The sequence below is a fragment of the Festucalex cinctus genome, unplaced genomic scaffold (genome assembly GCF_051991245.1).
Source record: "Festucalex cinctus isolate MCC-2025b unplaced genomic scaffold, RoL_Fcin_1.0 HiC_scaffold_186, whole genome shotgun sequence".
Lineage (NCBI taxonomy): Eukaryota > Metazoa > Chordata > Actinopteri > Syngnathiformes > Syngnathidae > Festucalex > Festucalex cinctus.
Window position 1 is genome coordinate 16,656 of NW_027520433.1, and position 20,736 is coordinate 37,391.

The 20,736-nt window shown below is 51.4% G+C and overlaps 2 protein-coding genes across 13 annotated transcripts; both read right to left on the minus strand.

Moving 5' to 3' along the window:
• Positions 1-1,473: 1,473 nt before the first annotated feature.
• LOC144011530 (PHD finger protein 21A-like) lies at positions 1,474-17,134 on the minus strand. Of its 12 annotated transcripts, none has more exons than XM_077511657.1 (18): positions 16,661-17,134; positions 15,040-15,078; positions 13,652-13,700; positions 13,481-13,570; positions 11,556-11,588; positions 11,386-11,451; positions 10,718-10,852; positions 10,256-10,495; positions 8,449-8,760; positions 8,261-8,371; positions 8,143-8,194; positions 7,977-8,056; positions 7,459-7,519; positions 6,217-6,457; positions 5,879-6,131; positions 5,630-5,705; positions 5,460-5,563; positions 1,474-3,777 (listed from the first exon to the last, which is right to left on the minus strand). In XM_077511657.1, exons 3-18 carry the CDS (start codon positions 13,691-13,693, stop codon positions 3,202-3,204), a joined length of 2,472 nt encoding a protein of 823 aa, XP_077367783.1. In that variant the 5' UTR covers positions 13,694-13,700; positions 15,040-15,078; positions 16,661-17,134; the 3' UTR covers positions 1,474-3,201. The 12 variants fall into 12 exon arrangements, with proteins under 12 accessions (XP_077367783.1, XP_077367781.1, XP_077367779.1 ...); XM_077511655.1 differs by having other exon boundaries at positions 13,652-13,703; XM_077511653.1 differs by lacking the exon at positions 16,661-17,134 and adding an exon at positions 15,152-16,627.
• A 1,287-nt stretch (positions 17,135-18,421) lies between these two features.
• LOC144011535 (muscarinic acetylcholine receptor M4-like) lies at positions 18,422-20,675 on the minus strand. Its single transcript, XM_077511671.1, has one exon. The coding sequence runs from the start codon at positions 20,225-20,227 to the stop codon at positions 19,139-19,141; it is 1,089 nt and encodes a 362-aa protein (XP_077367797.1). The 5' UTR covers positions 20,228-20,675; the 3' UTR covers positions 18,422-19,138.
• Between the last annotated feature and the right edge of the window lie 61 nt (positions 20,676-20,736).

A 20,736-nucleotide genomic window follows, 5' to 3' on the forward strand; every position in this document is an offset into this window, starting at 1 on the left:
AGTAACTATTAATAGACCAAAAGTATGCTTCTTATTGAAGCTATATGCTGCACAGTAACAACAAAAACACAGATGCGCCACCGTGTGGTGAAGTGCCATTGTTGCAACTTCAAGGAGCTGCCTGATGTACTTAAGTCAAATTGATACAAAAGGGCTGTCCGGAAGCAAAATGGAGCGATGTCGGTCGGTTTGTTTTGAAATGGAAATAGAAGCGTTTATTGGGCCAGAGGTGGGATCATCCGGCCAATTTTTGTATAGCTCGGTGGGATTAACGCGCATCTTGCTGCCCAATTGGTTTTGTTTTCTCACGCTTACAGAAATACATCCCAACTGTGGATATTGCGTTGATTTGATGAACCAGACAACGCAGTGTGCTTAGACATGTGGACCGTGAAACAGATGACAACCAACCCGAGTTTTCAAATTTCCTCACACCTTTGATGAAGGACTTTTAAACAATCAATCGTGTTTGACCTTATTTGAAACTTCCTGACACTTAACTGCTTTTAAAGTTTGCTGTATAATGTTCTACCCTTGTCAATGTATGTGCTTTTAGTAAGTCTTGTAACCTACTTTGTTTTGCTCTGAATGTTAACGAGTGTGTTTATTGATGCTCATTGTATGAAACGTGCTCGACCAATAACCTTGCCTTGAGGCTTCCGAGGAGTCGGACGTGTCCAAGACCGCCCGCGGGGTCCTTTGGAGGTGGGAGCAAACTCTCACGAGGATGCTGGCATGCTGAGGCCAGTGAACCAAGATGGGACGGGACGTGTGAGGACTGGGCACAAAGACTGGAATGGACGAAGGGAAGCAGGTTGCCATGACCGGACAGGACATGAGGACGAGTTGCCAAGATGGGATGGGATGGGACGTGAGAGGACTGGTCGCCATGACCTGATTGGACCAGGGGAAGACTGGTCATCTCGGCTGGACTCAATGAGAGAAGGAAATGTGGACCACTCGGCAGAATGCGGGCAACTTGACGGAGCGTGTGCAAGGGCAACTAACAGCGACGACGAGGACTTAATGGTGACGTGGGCGATTGGACGCAGACAGACAAGGAGAAGTCGACAAAGACGAGGTTGACTAGACTGAGTGGAAGGTGACTTACCAAGACGAGACGAGGGGTTGCCGTGACCCAAAACACACGCAAGACTTCCACACATAACTGCCAATGCTCCCACGCAGACTGGACAAACAAAAGAGGGCAAATCCACCAACAAGAATGAGCCCCACCTGGGGAACACAATTGGCAGAAGGCCCCGATTGGTCCAACAGACTGGGAAGGGAAGAAAGGCACAGGTGGAGCAGGTCAGACATAACGAGACAAGGCAAGAAATCAGGACCTCAGACACAGACAAAAACCAAACAAACCTCCAAACACACAGAACGAGAACATGACGAGCAAGCACGCAAGATGGTGCCATCACTCAGAAAACGACGTGGCGCTCGGAACCATTTCAACAAGAGTGATGCTTTTGAGGATTTATTAGCAAACTGATAAAATAAATAAATAGAAATTGATCAAATGCTCCTAGTGGTGGCTGGGGCCAACCTGTAACCTAGCAACAGTATTTAGTGAAACACTGCATCATCATCATCATCATCATCATCACAAGAAGAAGAGGCTCAATACAGAGGTAAGAATCCCACCAACATGGCCAACACAAGACACGTGTGGAACACAAGTCCAAAAAATAAACACATTCCTTTCAAAAATTATGAAAAAATACAAACAATTATACAAATATTCCCAATGTACAACTTGTTCTTTATTCGGAGCGCTACAATGCGTCTGAGCACATGGAAGTTTAAAAAACAAAAAAAACAAAACAAAACCGTATAGGGGTCACAGGGTCATGTGAGGACAACACTAGAAGGCCACAGTCATGACTGGACGCCCGCAAACCGACGCCAAAAGGTCATCTGGCTTCTTTGGATGAAGGGAGCCTTTTTTGCTCCGCCCACTCAGATGACAACTCCCCCTGGCTCCGCCCATTCCAAACAAACCAAAAATCCAAATGCAAAAAACAGGAATGCATCATTAACTTGTGTAGAAAATTTGCATAAGAAGGCATGCGTTTGTTTTTTGTTTTTGTTTTTTAAAAGGGGGGCACACATTTTGTTCTAATACTGCTCAAATAAAAAAGTGCATCACTGCGTCATCACGACTGCTTGGCAGACTTGGCAACCTTTGACCCCTCAATGAGCGAGTTGATCAGTTACAAAAAAAAACAAAAAAAAAACATTTAAGGCAAAACACTGAGCGGCCAATGAGGTGAAGGGGCGGGTCCACGCATCACAGTGCAAGTCGAGACAAAAATTGAAGGCACTCGAGGTACCTACTGGGGGAGGGGGGAGGAGTCTTGACCATGAGATATGCTAATTGGCTGCCACCAGTCATGTGACCTCAACTCAAAAGAGGAGAAAAGAAAAGCACAAAAGAGGCATCACCAATGGCTGAGCAAGAAGTGAGCGGCGCCCCCTGCAGGCTCTTCTTGTGCTTCCTCCAAAGTGGGAGGAGTCAGCTCACATCACAGAACCAGAAGAAGAAACCAACTTGTGCTTTTTTGTTTTTTGTTTTTTTTTGGCCGCCATTAAGCGGAAGCTTGGGCTCCGCCCCCTGGCGCATTTGATGCGTTTGGCAGTTGAAGATGGCGGCGGGCGGAGCGGAACACCAGGAAGACCCGAACGCGTCCTCGCAAAACAAAGCACATGGCACGGACACACCAATGACGACTCACAACAACAACGCCGCTTTGGCTCCGCCTCCTCCGACCTGCATTTGCCGGGCCCCGGGCGGGAATACAGTCTCTGGAGCAGGTGGGGGAGGGGCCGGGACGCTTCAAACAAAGAAGTGACGCCATGTTGGATACCGACGTCGTCGTCGTCGTCTTCCATTTGAAGCACTTGTTTGTTTGAAGGGCGTTCGTTGGCTTTCACACGGGCTTCGACCGACGGGGGCCGCCGCCGCCGCCGCCCCCGCCCCCCACGTACGCCCGGCCAGCCCCCGTCCGCCCACCCCAGACCGGCGGAACAGGCACACTCCGGTGTGATGGATTCCGACTCCTTTCCATGACAACGTCTACGGCTAACGGCCGCTATCTACCATCGACACAGGCTGACGATACGACGCACGCAAACAAACGACATTTACACACATTGGCAACTTTTTCTTTTTGTTTTGTTTCTCGGCGACGCTCACTCGGCTGGCACGCAATGCTGGGAGGGTTCTGAGGTTTTGCTGTTGCTGTCGCTGATGTCCCGTTTGTCCGGCACCGCCATCTCCGGGGACCCGGCGGCGGCCATGGTGTTGTCAGAGTCGGCAGAGGCGGGCGGTGGGTGCGGCGGTGCGGCCGTACCGTTGGCGTGGGCCTGCGCCTCAGAGGAAGCCGCCGCCGCCGCCGAGTCCACAGTCTCCGTTTGCGTCTTAGCTCCGCCCCTATCGTCTGGGACGGGCGTGAGGCCGCCCCGATGGTCGGCAGCCGCGGTGGCGGCGCTTGTCTCCGGCGCCCGCTCTCCAGCTGGGTCACTCTTACCCGCCTCGCCGGCCTCCAGCTCGGGTAGTGCCGGCTGGCCTCGAGGCGAGGCGGGCTCGGCGGCGGCGGCGGCGGCGGCGGCGGCGTCCGGGACCCGCACGTCCCTGCCGTCGGGGTGGGCCGCCAACTGGTTGAAGTTGAAGGCCTGGATGAGGCGCACCAGATGTTTGACCTTGTCCAGGGACAGCTGCATCTCCTTCTGGCGGGCCAGGATGCCGTTCTTGGTCTCCATGCATTTCTGATGGACAAAAGACACAAACGAGCAAGGACGTCAGCTGGCAGAATGACGCCGTGTCCAACAAATCACTCGTGTAGGCTCATCAAGTAGCAGCATGCGTGGGGAACCCTGGGCCTGGAGAGTCCTGCCTGTTGACAATGTCTCCCTCTCCAACACAGCTGATTCCCATGATGGTCTCATCAGCAAGCTCTGCAGAAGCCCGTTAAGGATCCTGTTCATGGAAATCAGGTGTGCCGCTGGAGGGAGACAAGCAAAACGGGCAGGACAGGATTCCTGAAGCCTGCGTTTGTGGCAGGCAAAACAATGACACGTGCATCCACTAGATGGCACAATCTTCCTATGAAAGTTGCTCCTCACACAAGCATGCGGACGGCTCTGGAGCCCTGCTACTAAATTAGCCCTGGGACTTCATCTTGAAAAAGCTGCAATTGACTGGCAACCTGTTGAGGCGGCGCAAGACAGCCGAGACGGACTCCGCCACACGCGACCCTCGTGAGGAGAAACTAATCAGAAAAGGGACGGATCAAATTCTGGGCCCACGGCGGTTTTGGGGGTGTTTGCGTGTTCGACCGACATCCGCTTTACAGTCTCTGCAGCCGGCCTCACTCATAGTAAGTCAAGTCAAAGTAAAGGACGCGCTGAGATGGGCGGAGCTACAAAGAACAGCTGAAACCGAAGTTCACCATTTACATAAACACTTGGACTTTCGAAAAAAATAGCGCAAGACATGGACGCCAAAACGCATTGTGTCATTTTTTAGCTCAAGCGAGCGAATGAAATCCGGGCCAATGTTGATCCTTGACTGTCCTTTTATCCGGGGAGCTTCCATTTTTCTTTTTTGTCTCCTCAGACAAAGCGTTCCAATTGTTTTGTAGCTTCTGCCAGGAAAGCAGTAATTGTGCGCCGACATTCAAATGGACTTCCGTCTTTGTAACGAATGGCGGGGGGGGAGTGACGTACACCATCAAGCAGTCAGCGCACCTGTAGTTTCTCCTCATGCGACTGATGTGGATTTGACTTTGACGCGCATTCCTCGTCCGTAGCACCTTCTCATTTCCCACAATAATCTTTTCAACTTGTGTTGTTGTTCTGTCCAGCAACGGACGTCCAACGAGCAGGTCGGCTCGCCATCAGGCGCGTCGTCACATTTCCGTGATCAAGTTTGAATTAGCGCCGCTCTGCTGTCCGTCAGCAATGAACGTCCGTGCGGAAACACAAAATACTGCTACCGGCTCGCGCAAATGTATACATATATTTTTTAAATGAATGTACAAATTATTCTGATGTAAATATCAACTACTGTAGAATGGTGAGATCCAACTAAAGTGGAAATTGGGGTTGCATGGCCAGCGTAGGAACGCAACTCATCTGTAACTCCCTCCATTGATTATTTGATCAATTGAGCTTCTCTAATGCAGTGTAAAATCAAGCTACTGACAAGTGTTTTGTTGATGAAATGATGATTGATTCCAAATATTTCTCCCTTGACTTCGGTGCTGTATAGCGTTAGTGTGACGGGATGCAATTGATTGCGAGATACCAAGTTTGGGCCACAACTTAAAGGCGTCAATTGTGCCACGCAGCAGCGTTGGCGCTTCTCCGCTTCGCCGCACCAAATGCCAGAACAGCCCAGCTGGCGGGAGGAGGCTGTCAATGAAGCAACCAATCGGCCGAGACCTCACCGTGATGGAGTTGCTGAGCTGCTTGACTCGTTGCTCCAGTTGCTCGCGTTCCAGCCGCAGTTCTGCACTCCACTTGATCAGCTTCTGCTTCTCTTCTTCTTTTGCTGCGCAAACGAGCGGCAACGTCCGTGAGCTGCGCCGAGCGCCCCGACCGACCGTCGCTCGCTCACCTTCTTTGTAGGCGATGTAAGAGTGGACGATGGCCAGCGTCCCGGGCCACGGAATGGCTTCTTCTTTCTTGAGGATCTGCCAAGAGAAGACGACACTGGTCACACACGGACGCAGAGGGAGGGCGCCAGGGGGACATTCTAGGCGAGCGCGGCGGGCACAATGGAGCGGGCGGATGCGTGACACAACCAACGGGACAAGTGTGCAGCGTTGCTTACAAAGGGCGGAACAGTCCTCAAGCGGGCCGTTACCTGATCTTGGCATTTGGGACAGATCCACATGCCTTTAGGAATGCTTTTCAGGGGCGGGTCCAGGCAGTCCAGGTGATAGACACGAGAACACGTGTCGCACATGAGCAACTGGCCACTGCGTCTGCACACAGTGCAGAAGTCCTCATGGATGTCTCCCTGCGAGCAAGAATTGGACCAATCAGTCGCCCCAAACCAGGCTGGAGTCGGGGGCCGCTGCCCGCGCTTTGGCCCACAGGCTGTTCGCTTTGTAAGGCTGAGTGATGATTGACATGTGATCGGTGGATGATTGACAGACGAGTGAGCCGACGGCGGCCTTCCGCCCCCCCTCGGTTACTTACATCCCCGGAGCTGGGGCTGGGCAGGGGGAGGGGGCGGGCGGGGCTGGAGGGGGAGGTCGGGGTGAGGCAGCCCGGCTCCGGGACGCCGCCGCCGCCGTATTTGGGTGGGCGACCTGGGTGAAATGAGACAGACCACAAAGACGCAAAACAAAAAAAAAAACAAAAAAAAAAAAAGAAAGATGGAGGGGGGAAGAACAACAACAGTCTGCGTGACATACCTTGGAAAGGGAGTCATCGTTGGCTAGCGTGAGGCGGGGGGGATGGGGGGTGGGTTGGGGAGGGGGAGGAGTCAGAAGCACAGACAGTGTTAGTGCGCACGGCGCCGCGGCAACACGAAAGACGCTCGTCACCGCTCACTTTTTCTGCGCTCCGCACGATCCGACATTCAAGAGACGGGAATCGACGCGCGACTTCAACATTTACGCTACGCGGACACGACTCTTTCATGGCCATTTGGTTCTCTGCTGTTCGGGTCCGGTTTTGTTATTCTGTGGTGACCAGACCCAGTCGGCCAGGCTTCCACAATCCTGGTCCTCGAGGGCAACCCTGCAGCTTTTCCATGTTTCCGTCCTCCAACACAGCTGAGTCTAATCGTCAGGATCGTTATGGTGGCGGCCGTGAATCGGGGAGAGCCGGTCGTCCAGTATCCGGAAGGTCAGCTGTTGGAGTCCCGCTCTCCCCAAGTCACGTGTGGTCGGGTCCTTGGGCAAGACCCTTCACATACGTTGTGGTCTACGGAAGGTGCGAATGTTTGGGGCTGGTCGGAGGCGCATGCTGGCAGCCGCGCTTCCGTCAGTCGGCCCCAGGGAACAAGCTGTGGCTACGTAGTTTACCGCCACCGGTGTAACTCATGGGTCCATTTTGAAGTGTCTTTGAGAAATCATCGGATGATATGAATCAAGGAGTGTTGGAGGACGGCAACATGTAAAAACTGTCAAGGATCAGGGGTGAGGAAACCTGGGGGAGACCCCTGGCAAGCCAAGCGGGTTAGTGGTGAAAGTGAGCGAAAGTTGACGGCAGGCGGCGAGGACAGCAAGCGTGTTAATAGCAACATGTCGAGAGAGTGCGAGAGACACACGGGCGGGGACGTGACGCGCAAGCCGGGACACCTCGGCAACGACTCCATGTTAGTGTCCACCCGGTACTTTTTGCTGCTACTCCCAGTCAGAAGATCTCAAGTGTCAGTCAGTCAAGGCACGTTTCTGTCGGCCAGGCGGCCCACCTGCGCTACATTATACCGACCTCTCTTTCGGGTCCCCAGGTGCAGAGGGCTGTTCAGGTAACTCACTGCGCTCTTTTTCCTCTGAAACATAAACGGCAAGCAAAATCAATGGGCAACTCTCCATTTGTTGCAACCGCAACATTCATAGTACAAGCTGCAATAGTGGATCGCCGTTACGGGCCAATTTTCATACATCAGCGTCCAAACTGGCGCATCTTCCATTTTTTTTTTTTTTTTTTTTTGCCTATTGGGAGTTTGGCGGACGCCGTTGTGCCTCATTGGGTCTTCCAGCACATCCGGGGCCTTGCTAGTGCCTGTCCAGCGGTTTAAGAGGCGGACACCTTCACCTCATTTGCTTTGTACACGCTAAAATCCAGCAAGAATTGCGGCGAAGCCTGCCGGGAATGTTCAAGGACTGGAGGGGAGCCCTTTCCATTGGATGGCAAACAAGTGGGCTGTGTTCCCTCTCACGCCACAAGCGCCACTTTGGCTGGGCACGAAAACCAGGACCGACGCGTTCAGCTCAACGGCAACTCACCTCGGGCTCAAAGACGGCGCCGCTGTAGACCGGGTTGGCCGTCGTTCTCCTCTTCCTCTCCTGCCTTTTGCTCTGAATCTCTGCAAACGGCAGCAGGCAGGCAACGTGTTGCGCAGACGGACTATCAAGCAACGCGAGCGCGACGGCGGGCGGGCGGGCAGCTCACCTTCCAAGTGGTCGTGCGTTACAAGACCCAAGGACACCATGAAGGCCAGTTTCTACAAGCGACACGTTCAATCAGACAAGCGGCGTGCTGACAGCGTCATCATCCGTCCCTCACCTACCTCCGGACTCTCCTCCTTCTTGGGCCTCGGAGGAGGAGACAGGGGCGGAGTCGCCGAAGAGGGGAGCGTAGCCGCCACCTTATGCTCGGCTCCGCCCCCAGCTTTAACAGTCTGCCAGGAAAGGACAACAGGAAGTCAGGCCACTTGCCGGACAGTCACATGACAGGAGCGGGCGCCGCTTTCCCTACCTTGAGCTCGGCAGCGTGAGACGGCTGGGCGGGGACAGAGGCGGGGTCGGGTGCACGCGCCGGGCTGGCGAGGCAGGCGGCCGTGGTGGGCGCGGTGATGACGATGCCGGTCAAAGGGGCGGAGCCCGTCTTGACGCAGGGCTGTCCGTTGACGATGCGGAGCTGGTGAATGGGCGTGGTGGACGAGAGCGAAGGCGACAGCTTGGTGGCCAGCATGACGGGCCTCTGCAGCAGCTGGGGCGCCGCCATCATGGGCGGGGGAGGGGCGGGGGCGATGGGGACGTTGGTGGGCAAAGCGGCCTTCGGTCGGACCTGCGGATGAAGCGCGCGCCATCAGAAAACAAAAATCACCCCTGCCTCATTGCCGAATCTTGCAAACCGTCACGAGTTGCCACCGAAAACTTGATGCATGTTCAATTCAATTGGCCCTGGTCGAGCTCCTTTGTTCTGCTGCCACCTGCTGGCCGTGAGAGTAATAACTAGCTTTGTTTTTGGAGTGGAGCGTTCAAGTGAGATTGTTGAGGTGGAAAGTATTATGATGCACAACAATCACCAAGTCTCATACAATGGCAACCTTCGTTTCCATGGAGACTGCCTGGCATTTCTTGCCATTATCTGCTGCTGTCGTCATCGCCGTGTGCTTGATCAGCTATATGCTAAACAAAGTTTAGCTGCATGGAAGCACGTCGATTATCCCAGGGACCAAACGCGATGAAATGCCCAGACGGAAGTCGTCACGCTAGCGAGCCACAGACACACAAAATGAAAAGAAAAAGAGTGAGGGAGAAGAGCTGGCTAGTAAAGCACTGGGGGAAACCCTGGGCAACCCCCGCACACACACGCACACACGCACACACGCGCACACGCCACCTCAAACATTTAGTGCCTTGAAGCCAAGCAGGAGTATTTGTCGCCCTCTGCTGGAATGAACGAGACGCGCGCGCACACAGCATTGCCGGCGGGTTTTTGTGCATGTGAAAGACGGCCGGCGTCATCGGTGGAGGGCGCACAACTTTGATAGGCTGCACGCTGACGGCCTGCAGCTGAGGCAAAAGCACAGCGCGCGGCGTGTCTGCAGTCAGCTGACTTCCCGACATCACTTCCTGCTTCCTTTTGGGGTCCAAGTCAAACACGGTTTTCACATATGGTGGACCGACTCTCGCTATAACAAGCAACTGAGGAAATGTTGCCCATTCATCAGTGCGCTTCTCGCCGGTGGCAATCAAATGATTTTTCCATGACGATAAGGTGAAGAACTAAAACCTTGAAAACACGTACGACTTTTTGCTGACCAGATCAGACTGGACCAAAATGTTTCTGAACGCACGCTCACAAGTTTCAAGTCAGCTTAGGAAATCGTAACCGTGCATGTTAGTCGCCGTCACTGCGGGTGTATTCAGACCAGAAAAGTCCTTTAGTCCGCTTGTTTGGTCTGGACCAAAAGTGGACTTTATTTTTATTTTTTTTTAAGTTTGGTGCGGTTCATATGCACACTGTGCTTCTTGCAAGTGGACTATATTGCGCAATCACGTCGACCCACGTGACGATCCGTGCTCCCGTTGGACAAAATGACGAGGGCTGTGCGCGTTCCAAACCCGGAAATAGCGGAAAACGTGAAAATTCTGACGCGCTGCATATTTGTTGCAGCAAAGTGGGTCTCGGTCCGCAACAGGATTCGTTTGTGTGTAAAGTATTCAGACCTGCACAAAAGGTCCGGACAAGCGTGGGAAACAAATTCTGGTCCGTTTAAAGCGGAGCAAACAATGCAGGTCTGAATACACCTTGACCGACGCACGCGGGCACGTACCAGCATGGCGTTCTTGGAAAGGAGGCGGACCGGTTCCAAGCTGTGAGCGCTCAGTTTGCCCGCCACCTGCAGGTTGATGGGGGCGTTGTGCGAGTCGCCTTTGGAGATGGCGGCGGTGGTTACCATGGTGACAGTCGCCGGCCGTTGCGGCAGGATGGAGCCGGGCAGGGAGGGCGTGGCGGCGGCTTTCAGCACCAGAGGTAGCGTCTTGGTGGTGAGGACCGGCGTCACCGTCAGCGTCTGCCCAAGTCCGACAAAACAAAACAAAACAAAACACCATCACTCAACCGCAACAAGTCGTCACGTTCCAATCCACTACCTAATCTCAAAATCTTGCTCCATTTTGGTGGCTTGGTAAGTTTCAAACATTAATTGAGAGGATTTTCTGTTGCATATCTGAAGAGCAAATATTTGACAGCCCAACAATCAAGACGAGTTTTCAAAGTCATTCAGCTCTCCTACCTGCTGCTGGGTCTGCACCAGATTGGTGGGCTTGACGTCACCCCCTACAGGAGGCACGTGGACCTGCAGCTGCACTTTGGCTTCCGGTTCTTGCTTGACCAGCAGCTCTTTCCTCAGCTGCTCCACCACCTTTTTCTGTCCCAACACAATAACGCCCGTCGTCAGCCTTCTTTCCAGGATCGTCTTTCATCCGTCACATCGCAAGCACATGCACAAGTCGGCTCGGGGGCACCACCAAAGATGAACTTTGACCTCCGTACGCAACGTTAACAAACACAATAGACTTGTGACCTGTTCCTGAGTGCCGGTCTCCATGGAAACCAGTACCAGATGAAGAGGACAACCCACCTCCTGGAGATCTAACCCGCAAACAACAAAATTGTGCGGCTGTGATGGCTCGTCATGCAGACCCAACGCCGCTTCACAGTTGGCGCAACCAGACCGGAATGCCCGGTAGTGGCGGCCCGGTGGCGCCAATCAAGCATTTTGAAGCCAAGAAAGGTGCTTTGTCGCCCACGGGAGCACCAAGTGGCCAAAGGAGCGCAAATTTGGACTAGCCATGAAAGGAGGCACTCCGAGCAAGCGACGGAGTTGCGAGACACGACCGCCATATTTGGCGTTGGGTCTGAAGCCGGCACAACGGCGCCGCCTGGAGGACGTGTCGCTACCTGCTTCTCACTCAGCGCCGTGATCTTTGCCTGAAGTTCATGAAGTTGCTTCTTCAGATCTGCGTTCTGGAGGGGAAGGAGGAGCAAAGACAAACATTAGGAAAGGGAAAAAAAACAACAACAACAAAACAGTAGGTCATGTGACCACTTGTTTCTGCCCAGTTTATTACCTGAGGGTCCTGCTTCATTTGGGCCACCAGTTTCTGTGGGCAACACCACACACACACAGTCAGCACAACAATCAGCACACGACTTGTCATCTCATCTTATCTTACTGCAGAGCAAGGAGCAGCTTTCACAGACACACCAGGAACATTTATTAACAGACATGAGCTGATATGAGCAAAAATATCCAAGTATTACAATTATAGCTCTAAAATGTGCTTATTTTAAATATTTGGGGGAAAGAAAAAAAAAAAAAGATCATTTTATTCATGTAATACATTCTATTTCGTTTTTAAACAAAATATACAAAAATTGGTACATTAAGACACGCGTGCCATGTTAAATTTACAAGTAAATAAATATTGACATTCTTCCTTGCGTTCGTTTATCTTAGCAAGACGCAGTGTCCAATAACTGGTGAGCTATTTTTGCATTAATTGAAGGCAATCAACTTCAAAGACGCTGCTGGTTTTGATTTGTTAAGCACAATGCAAGCTGCAAAGGCAAACGTTAACTGCCCATTTAAAGTTAACGAGCAATATCGATTCTGATGCCTGCGTATGGATACGCTTACTGTAATGAGGCCCGCAACGATATATTGCCGTATCGATTTTTTGAGCACACCCCTACAACATATGGCCACATATTTAGCCTCAAAATATAGGACAACTCAAACTTATGAGGCGCTGCCGCACTCTTGCGTGTACACGACACTCACTTAACAAAACGCGCAACGCGACGGCAGCCGAAAAGTCACAACAGTGAAGTGTTGTTTTAAAAGCAAGCTCAAACAGATGAAACATGTTCGACGCACGTCTCAAGGTCTAATGAGACAAAAAAATAAAAAATTTAAAAAAAAAAAAAATCACCAAAATGACATGCACTTACGGCGCTAGACTTTAGTTACAGCGGTGGTGGTCCCGCTCCCCCCTTTCTTTCTTTCTTTCTTTCTTTCTTTCCCTCCTTCCACTCCGTTTCAATTTGTATTTCAAGCACGATGACATCATCGCGTTTGTCAAACCGCGGTTTAACCGCAAATGCAATCCATCGTTCAGCCATAGCGCCGAAGGGAAGATACGAGCTGATATGTGCGGTTACTAGGGGTGTTAAAAAAAAATCGATTCGGCGATATATCGCGATACTACATCACGCGATTCTTGAATCGATTCAATAAAAAATAAAAAATAAATCGTTTTTTTTTTTTTTTTTTTTTTTTAAGAGCTCAGAATTGTTCATTCGGTAGTCTTACCGATTCAACGTCTTATCATCATTGCCTTTTTTTTTTTTTTTTTTTTTTTGTGTGTGTGAATCGATTTTTAAACTTTCATTTTTAATGGAAAAATATTCAACAAAACGTCTGACTTCGGGTTAGGATTCACACCTTGAGCATGGAAGAATGTTATATGAACGGAACATTAAGCCTTAATATTTTATTTTAATGCTGTTCAAACATCAAACAGATTACAACCTCTATAAGACTGAAATTTCAGATAAATAAATCATACATTTTCATATAAATCTTACACTCTACAAGCGTACTGATTAGTATTTTCTAAATTTGAATGAAAAAAAAATCGCAACAATCGACTTATAAATTGGTATCGGGATTAATCGGCATCGAATCGAATCGTGATACGAATCGAATCGTCAGGTACTAGGCAATTCACACCCCTAGCGGTTACAGTTCAGAAATCGTTGTAGTGAGGCATGCGTGATGGACATTTTTTGAACATTAACATGTGAAACTGCACCATGCACCTTCACCTTGACACTGCAATGGCTCCAAAAAAACAAATCAAACGTTTGATGAGGTCACACGCCTGCCCCGCCCATTTGAAAAGCACCGCCTCAAGCGCACCCATTGGTCCTAAGCACACTTAACTCTTGTTCTTTGTCAAGCAGCAGTTGTGGCGAAGGTCAAGGGACAAACCTGATGGATCTGGATCTCCACCTTGAGAGCCTCCTGCAACGTCTGTAATTCCATCATTGATGCAGTCAGTCTTTTAGCCGATGGATCAGCCTGAGGACACAAAGCAGAAATGAAAACTTAGCGCAAGGTGCTCACCGTCAAAAAAAGTGATGTGGTGAGCCGCTAGCGTACCTGAACGCCGTCTCCGCTGGGAAAAGCATCCAACTGAAGCATGAACGTGCTGCTGTGACAAAACACATGAAAAAGTCTTCAAGCTCGAACACTCGAGTAGTTCGACAGTCCATTTAGTTGACCCATCAAGAGCATTTTGAACCTTTCCCTTGACCTGTGCTTCTCAAGCGTGCTCCTATCCAGCCTGTTTTCCATGTCTCCCGCAGCCAACACATGTTTCAACGCATGAGCTAATCAGCAAGCTTGCGTGAAGCCGATAGCTTTCTCCTCAGGTGTGTTGCTGAAAGAGACATGGAAAGGCGTCCGGATACGAGTACTGGAGGACCACTTCTGACCAACAGGGCCCTTGACAAGCTTCGGCAATTTGACCGCCGTCTCTGCCACTCGCACGCAATTGGACCGCACCAACATGAGTCAATCCTCCTTTTACTCATCAACACAAAAATGGTTTCTTTCAAGTCGGAAAAGTTTGGAGGGAATTTCCCACCGCTCTTTCATGCTTGAAACTCATTCGCTGGCAGACATTTGAGAACAAGTGACATTTTTTAATACCCACATGAGACTCGTGCTTGACGATTCACACAAATTTGATCCAGATGTTCACTTTGGCTTCTCTCCATCATTAAAACTGAATGATTGAAGAAAGACGATTCATGTGCAGAACACCGCGACGTGTGTTTTTACAAGTTCCTTACATTGTGAAAGTACCCTGAACGCACCATGGAGCAATCAGTGCCATTTTGCCGTCTCTAAGCGTCCTTTAAGATGTTTAATGGCACGCCGGTAACATTAAACACGCCACAAGGAGAAGTACGTCGTTTGTATTTGAAATTACGACACGTTTATTTTAAAACATGGCTCGCCCTGTGCTAATGCTAAAGAGGATGGCGGATCCCACTCAAATGCTAACAGAACGTTGAGGAGTGATAGTCCTTCAAATAACAAATATTCACACACAAATGCTGTGGAAACACACACCCAACAGGTAAGGTAACATGACTCAAAGGCACAAATTCTTCCCAATTTGTCGGGGGGGAAAAAAAAATGAGTAAGAATTCACGGCACCACACTGCCCCTAAGAGGTCAAAACGTGCAGGAACAAGCAGTATTTGAACCAGTCATTAACATTAGAAAATATTCAACGAGCACGTGTGCCACTTGGCCTCAAGTGGCCTCTCCAACGATGTGTGCCAAAGGGGCCCAAATCCAACAAGTCCCAGATAGCGCACAGTGCAGGAAGATGCGTGACATCTTGAAATCAAAGTCATCTCATGTCACTTGTCTTCAAGGTTAGGTTGGATGAATACATCACGTCAACACACAATAGCAAGATCAAGTGCGGGCGGGAGTGTCCTTGTTGCAATGTTGAGGAATAAATTGGGACTCACCACCGGCTGTGGGACTGGACTCCACCCGTCCGCCCTTCCCTGCACAACACAACATACATGTACAATCTACGTGGAATCAAGAAAGCATCAGATCAATCCAACCAAGACATACATTAAGCTCACTCAGTCAATCGGTGACTGACCAATAAGTGATCCATCAGTTAATCCACAAGCCAAGTCAACCAATGAGTGTATTGATCAGTGATATGATGTGTGTGAATTCAAGCTGATTTTACACAACATATCACTTTTCCAAGTGCATATTATTCAAATACTTTGGAGAAATCTCAATCCATAAATGTGCTTCACTTTGCGTCAGATGTTCACAAACTTCACCAAGTTTGATTGGTGTCAGACACGACGAGGCTGCTGCAAGTTGTGCAACTGCAATCATGAAAATCTCGTCCAGTTATTACACTTGCAAAGGCGACATGTTTCGAGCCAATCAAGTCCTAAAAGGTCTTCCCATGGTGTGACACCATCTTGTTTTACCGCCTTTGTGTCAGCCCAATAAATGATTTCAATTATATTTCAATTCTCTCTTTGCCTCTCTAAGAAGAAAGAACAAAACCCTTCGCATTTACACAAAAACGTATCGCTGTGTGTAAAAAATGAATTCTATTCTATTGACGATAGTTTGAATCACTTCCGTGACGTCACGGGCAGATTTTCTTCATGTTTTCCCTTGAACTCAAAAACAAGACGACGCGTCCTCAACTTTGAGAAGAAGTTGCAAGTCAACCTGCTGCCCAATGACAGCTTTGAAAGTTGACAAGTTGCGCACGTCACTCCACACAGGTGAGCCCAGGTAGGGGGCGGCCCCGCCGCGCCGCCGGCTGAATTGGAGCAATTGCAGCCGGGATGGGACGACACGACTGGGGACGGAGCGGGCGAAGAGCCGCCAACACGGACGAGGTTAAAATGGAGGTTTCACTTTGTTCTCCAAGCACTCGAGTCAAGTGCTCCGATAAATGTTTGATAGGCGTCTTGTCTTGTTGTTGGAAAAAGCTGGATGCTCCAGCTCTCCTTCCGAACCATCCCGGGCAGCCGCCGCCGCCGCCGCCGGCGGTTCCGGCGACCGCTTCAAGACTCAACCGTTCCAAAAGGTCCAAAGTGACAGTTGCGCCGAAAGCCGGAGAACAAGTGGACGTGAACGTTAGCTCGCTAAGCTAACGTGTCGCTAGCGCCACGTTAGCTTGGCGAGCTAACGCGGCTAAGTTCTCCCAAAGATGAAGAAGAGGCGAACGGGAGCGCGGAGGAGGAGGCCGGACGAGCAACAACACCACGACGGCCGAAGGGCGGCTAAAGGACGCCTCCGAGGCTGCTCCAATGCGGCCGGCCACCGCCGAGGCTGCGAAGGATACGAGCCGCCTTTGGCTGTCCAACTTGTGTCGGCCTCCTCTTCCTCGTCTTCCTCCTCCTCCTCCTCCTCCTCCACCGCAGGAACTCCGACAAGAAGCAGCAAAGAGGCAGCAAAGAGCGCGACGAGGCCCCTCGAAAAGAGCCCGGAGGCCGAACGCGAACGCGGAGACGGAGACGGAGACGGAGACGGGACGCGCGTCAACTCGCCACCGAGGACGACATTAAAGTTAGCAAATGAAAAAGCTCGATGTGCACTTACTCAGCAGCAGTCCTCCTCCAGATTAATTAAATATATATCTCCAACAAGGCGATCCACGATGGAACAAGAGCCTAGAAAGAGTCCCGCTCGCTCCTTCCCAAGCCCCTTGACTTAGTTGCTCAATTTTGGACGTAGTTTGGGCAAATTAGTGAGAAAAGACACAAACTGAAGCTACAAAACAAGAACTCTTGTTCAATCTCATTCAGGTCTGCCTGCGCACAGCTCGTATCCCTCCGCCGCGGAGCTACACGAAGGCCCAGCAAAACTACTTGTCCTTCTCCATAAAACCACTTTGGCCGCCGCCGAGTCGTCGAGATCGGTGACGCTGATTCCCAAAGTTCGTCCGGCGGCGTCGATCGATGCCGCCGGCCCCGCAAAAAGACGCCTTCTCCAAGCGGACTACTTTTTGTGTCGGTGCGGCGAATTTATTTCACTTTGCCTAAGGAACGGCGGTGCTGCGACTCCCATTGCCTAGGGAAAAGACCCGGATGTAAACTCAGTGAAACTACCGAGAGAAAGTCCTCGTGAGCGCGCTCGCCTTTCCACGTGCGCGCGCGTCGTTGCTTCAACACCCGGGGATCAAAATCGGAGGGCTGCCGATTTGAATTCTCGCGATTCGCGGAGCCACTCACGTCACGAGAGCCTGACCGACTCATAACACAACTCGAGCACTCTTGACTCCCTTTGCCATCCTTCACCTATGCCAGGAGGGGCCGCTGCAGCCTCTCTCCGGCGTGAAGGGGAGAGTCGCCTCAACAACATACAAATAATCAATCAATCAATCAATAAATAAAACTGCTTGCTGTGGTTCAATCCAATAATTTCAATGATTTCATCATTTAGCTGAATTTGCATTTATATGCTGTCAAAGAACAGCTGGGAGAGTCACTTTTTTGAGTTGCTTTATTAATAACAGTATATGTGAACAATATAAAGACCACAACGTACAAAGATAATACAATGGGTGCGCAGTGTGCCTACACAAATAAAGGCTTGGACCTAAACAACAAAAAGAAGGGACAAGGAGGGAGGTTTTTCTTCGCATCAGAATGTCATCGGGGGTTCAAGGAAAAACTTCCGAGCTTCCGTCCCAAGTCAAAAGGACGGTCAACTCGCTGAAATGCCTGAAATGCCGTTCTCCCTCCCTCCCTCCCTCCTCGATGAAATTGAAAAGCATTGCACTTGAGATCTTTGATTTGTGAGGATGATTCCAAAATGTGATGCAACGTCATTTGACTGCTACAACAAACTTTAGTGGGACAGTCACAGCCAAAAGCGAGAACAACCCGATGTTTGTTTTCGGCATTTAAATTGCATTTCATTGGAGAAAAACCGGAAAGGCCCGGATGTTCGGAATTGTCAATGGAACTCGAGCAGTAGTTTAACAGTTACACAGCAAAATTCTCATAATGTCACATCGGCAATTATACATTTAACAGTCTGCCCATTATCATTAACTAGTTTTTTCATGAACATTCTTAATGAGTCTTTCTGTCGACTAGAAAAACGACTCCAAATTGCACGGTGGCGTCCGGACAAGTCATACCGCTGCCACTGGGCGGCAGTGTTGAGTTGACATAACCAACCAAGCAACCACTTACTGAGGTTTCAAGCCGCCATCTTGAATCGCCAGTGATCGTTTGGCTCCGATGATGATCAATTGCTCCAATCACAGAGCGCGTCCAATTCCTGACACCGGTTGGCTTGTTCGAAACAATCTTGGATTGAAGTATAAACTTTGATCGGAAATGTTTGAATGAAGCACAACATTCTGGTGTTATGGTCTCATTCTATTGTTCAACTCTTTAATTAAAAGGTGTGCAGGGGATGAGGGACGATCATTCCCAAAAACTTCGACAGTTGCAGCCTTTACCAATTTCCTCAACACATTCAACTCAAAATGTCATACATGGCCATTTTGAGTTTAGGAAACAACTTTGAAGTGCAATAAGGCAGGACGGATCCCGTCATCCATTTTGGATTTGGACCCTATGAGCGGGTATACACATCAAACGCTGGCGGTAATTGGATTGGCTAGCAACCAGTTTGTTTATTTCCATAGTGCGTTCAAATACAGACAAAAACAATAAACGTGCAAGGAAACACAACAGTCAATTCCTTTTTTTTTTTATTTTTTTTTTTAAAAATTGGTTTATTGTAGGAACTGATCTGACAACTGTGATCCGTTCACTTCAACGATTGTGCGCGACTTCCACTCGGGATTCTGAAGGCGCTGGCCAAACGACATTTTCATGGCAACATGCTCGAGCTGAAATTGGATTGAATTTAAAAACAAACAAACAGACAGACATGAAATAAGCCACAAACGAATGAAGATCATCTGCGTCTTTGGGAGGTCCCGCCTCCACTCATCAAAGCAACTGACAACATGGAGGACGTCACTTCCCAACAGAAGCGCAGATGATGTCATTTCCCGTTGCCGCGTTTTCAACGGCAGCTTGACGACCCCGCTGACCTTTAGAGCTGCGGGCCGGGGCGGCCGCATCGCAGCAGGCGGCGGAAGGTGACCCTGAAGGCGGGGCTGCACAGGGCGTAGCAGGCGGGGTCCAGCGCGCTGTTGACGTAGACCAGCCACAGGCCCGCCTGCCACGCCGCGTGCGGGATGCGGACGCGGCACAACGCCGCCACCAGCGCCATGGCGTTGTGCGGCGCCCGAGTGATGACGAAGGTCAGCAGGATGGTCAGAATGGTGCGCGTCACCCTCCTCTCCCTGACCGCCGCCCCGCGCCCTCGCCGGGCCCGGCCGGAGGCGGACAACGCCGCCGAGGCCGCGCGGTGCCTTCGGGAACGGGCCGAGTCACCGTCTTCGCCGGCGGTCCGCTCCGACGGATCGCTCGCCGCGGAAGCCGCACCTCGCCGTTTCAGGAGGCGGCGGCGGCGGCGCACGCTCACTCGCCGGCGGCCGGCGACCGACACGTGTCCGTAGAGGCCCAGCATGGCCAAAGCGGGCAGGAAGAAGGTCGGCAGGGTGGTCGCGAGGGTGACGGCGGGGCTGGCCAGCAAGCGCGGGTAACACTCCCGTTGGGGGATCAGGCGCCGGCCCCCCGCCCTCTGCCAGCACAGGATGGCGGGCGTCCACAGGGCGAAGGACAGCAGCCAAGCCAGCGCGACGGCCAGGCCGGCCATCTTGGCCGTGCGCCGCGGCGGGTAGCTGAGCGGCCGCCACAGGCACAAGAAGCGGTCCAAACTGATGAGCAGCACGTTCAAGACGGCCGCCGCGCTCACGCCGCGGTCCACCACCAGCCAGAGGTCGCACAGGGCGGCGCCCAGCGGCCAGGAGCCGCGCGCCGCGTACAGCGCGTACACGTTGACCGAGACGGCGCCCAGCAGCAGGTCGGCCGTCGCCAGGCTCAGCAGGAAGCAGTTGTGGACGGTGCGCAGCCGGCGGTTGACCTTGACCGACAGGAGGACCAGCGAGTTGCCCGCCACCGTGGCGGCGCTCAGCGCCGCGGCGACGGCGGTCAGCAGAAGCAGCCGGCCGGCGGACTGGCGGGAGGCGTTGACCGGGAGGCGGGGCCAGGCGGACGCGTCCGACCCGTTTGCCATTTTCCTTCCAAAGCGCACAAAAGACGGAAGCAAACGTCGTCACATTGCTTTCGTTTTCCAAAAGCAGCAAGAACACAAAGCGGCTCCAAAAGAGACTTTGGCAAAAGGGCCCAAATGCAGAGCGCGCCTCTCGCCCACATCAAGTCCAAAGACACTTGACGAGGACAAGCCACAACATTTCGCATCCTCAAATTTCCCATTTTCTTTGGTGTCCCAATGATCCAAATTGAAATCTTGCACGTTGTTTGTGGTGAACTCAAAGTAACGTTGACTTTTTCCAAACTCATGATTGCAACCCGAATCAACTTTTCCTGCATTGACCTTTTTGACAGGTGCGAGGACGAGAGCGACAAAGATGCAAACGAGGACGCCGTCGAGCGAGTGGAGAAGGCAAACGAGCAAACTTACCCGCAGAAGAGCAGCGGCGCGTCTTCAAGCAGTTGCAGTCGCGTGCTTGCCTCACATCAACAGGCGGCGGCGTGTCCTTCCTCCTCCCTCCTCATCATCAT

Coding starts and splice junctions, on each gene's coding strand:
- LOC144011530 (XM_077511650.1), bottom strand. CDS start 15,098: ATGTATGTTGTGTTGTGCAGGGAAGGGCGGACGGGTGGAGTCCAGTCC. Junction 11,589..13,480: donor TGGAGATCCAGATCCATCAG/GTTTGTCCCTTG, acceptor TGTTGCCCACAG/AAACTGGTGGCCCAAATGAA. Junction 6,458..7,458: donor CCTGGGGACCCGAAAGAGAG/GTCGGTATAATG, acceptor GCCTCACGCTAG/CCAACGATGACTCCCTTTCC.
- LOC144011535 (XM_077511671.1), bottom strand. CDS start 20,227: ATGGCAAACGGGTCGGACGCGTCCGCCTGGCCCCGCCTCCCGGTCAAC.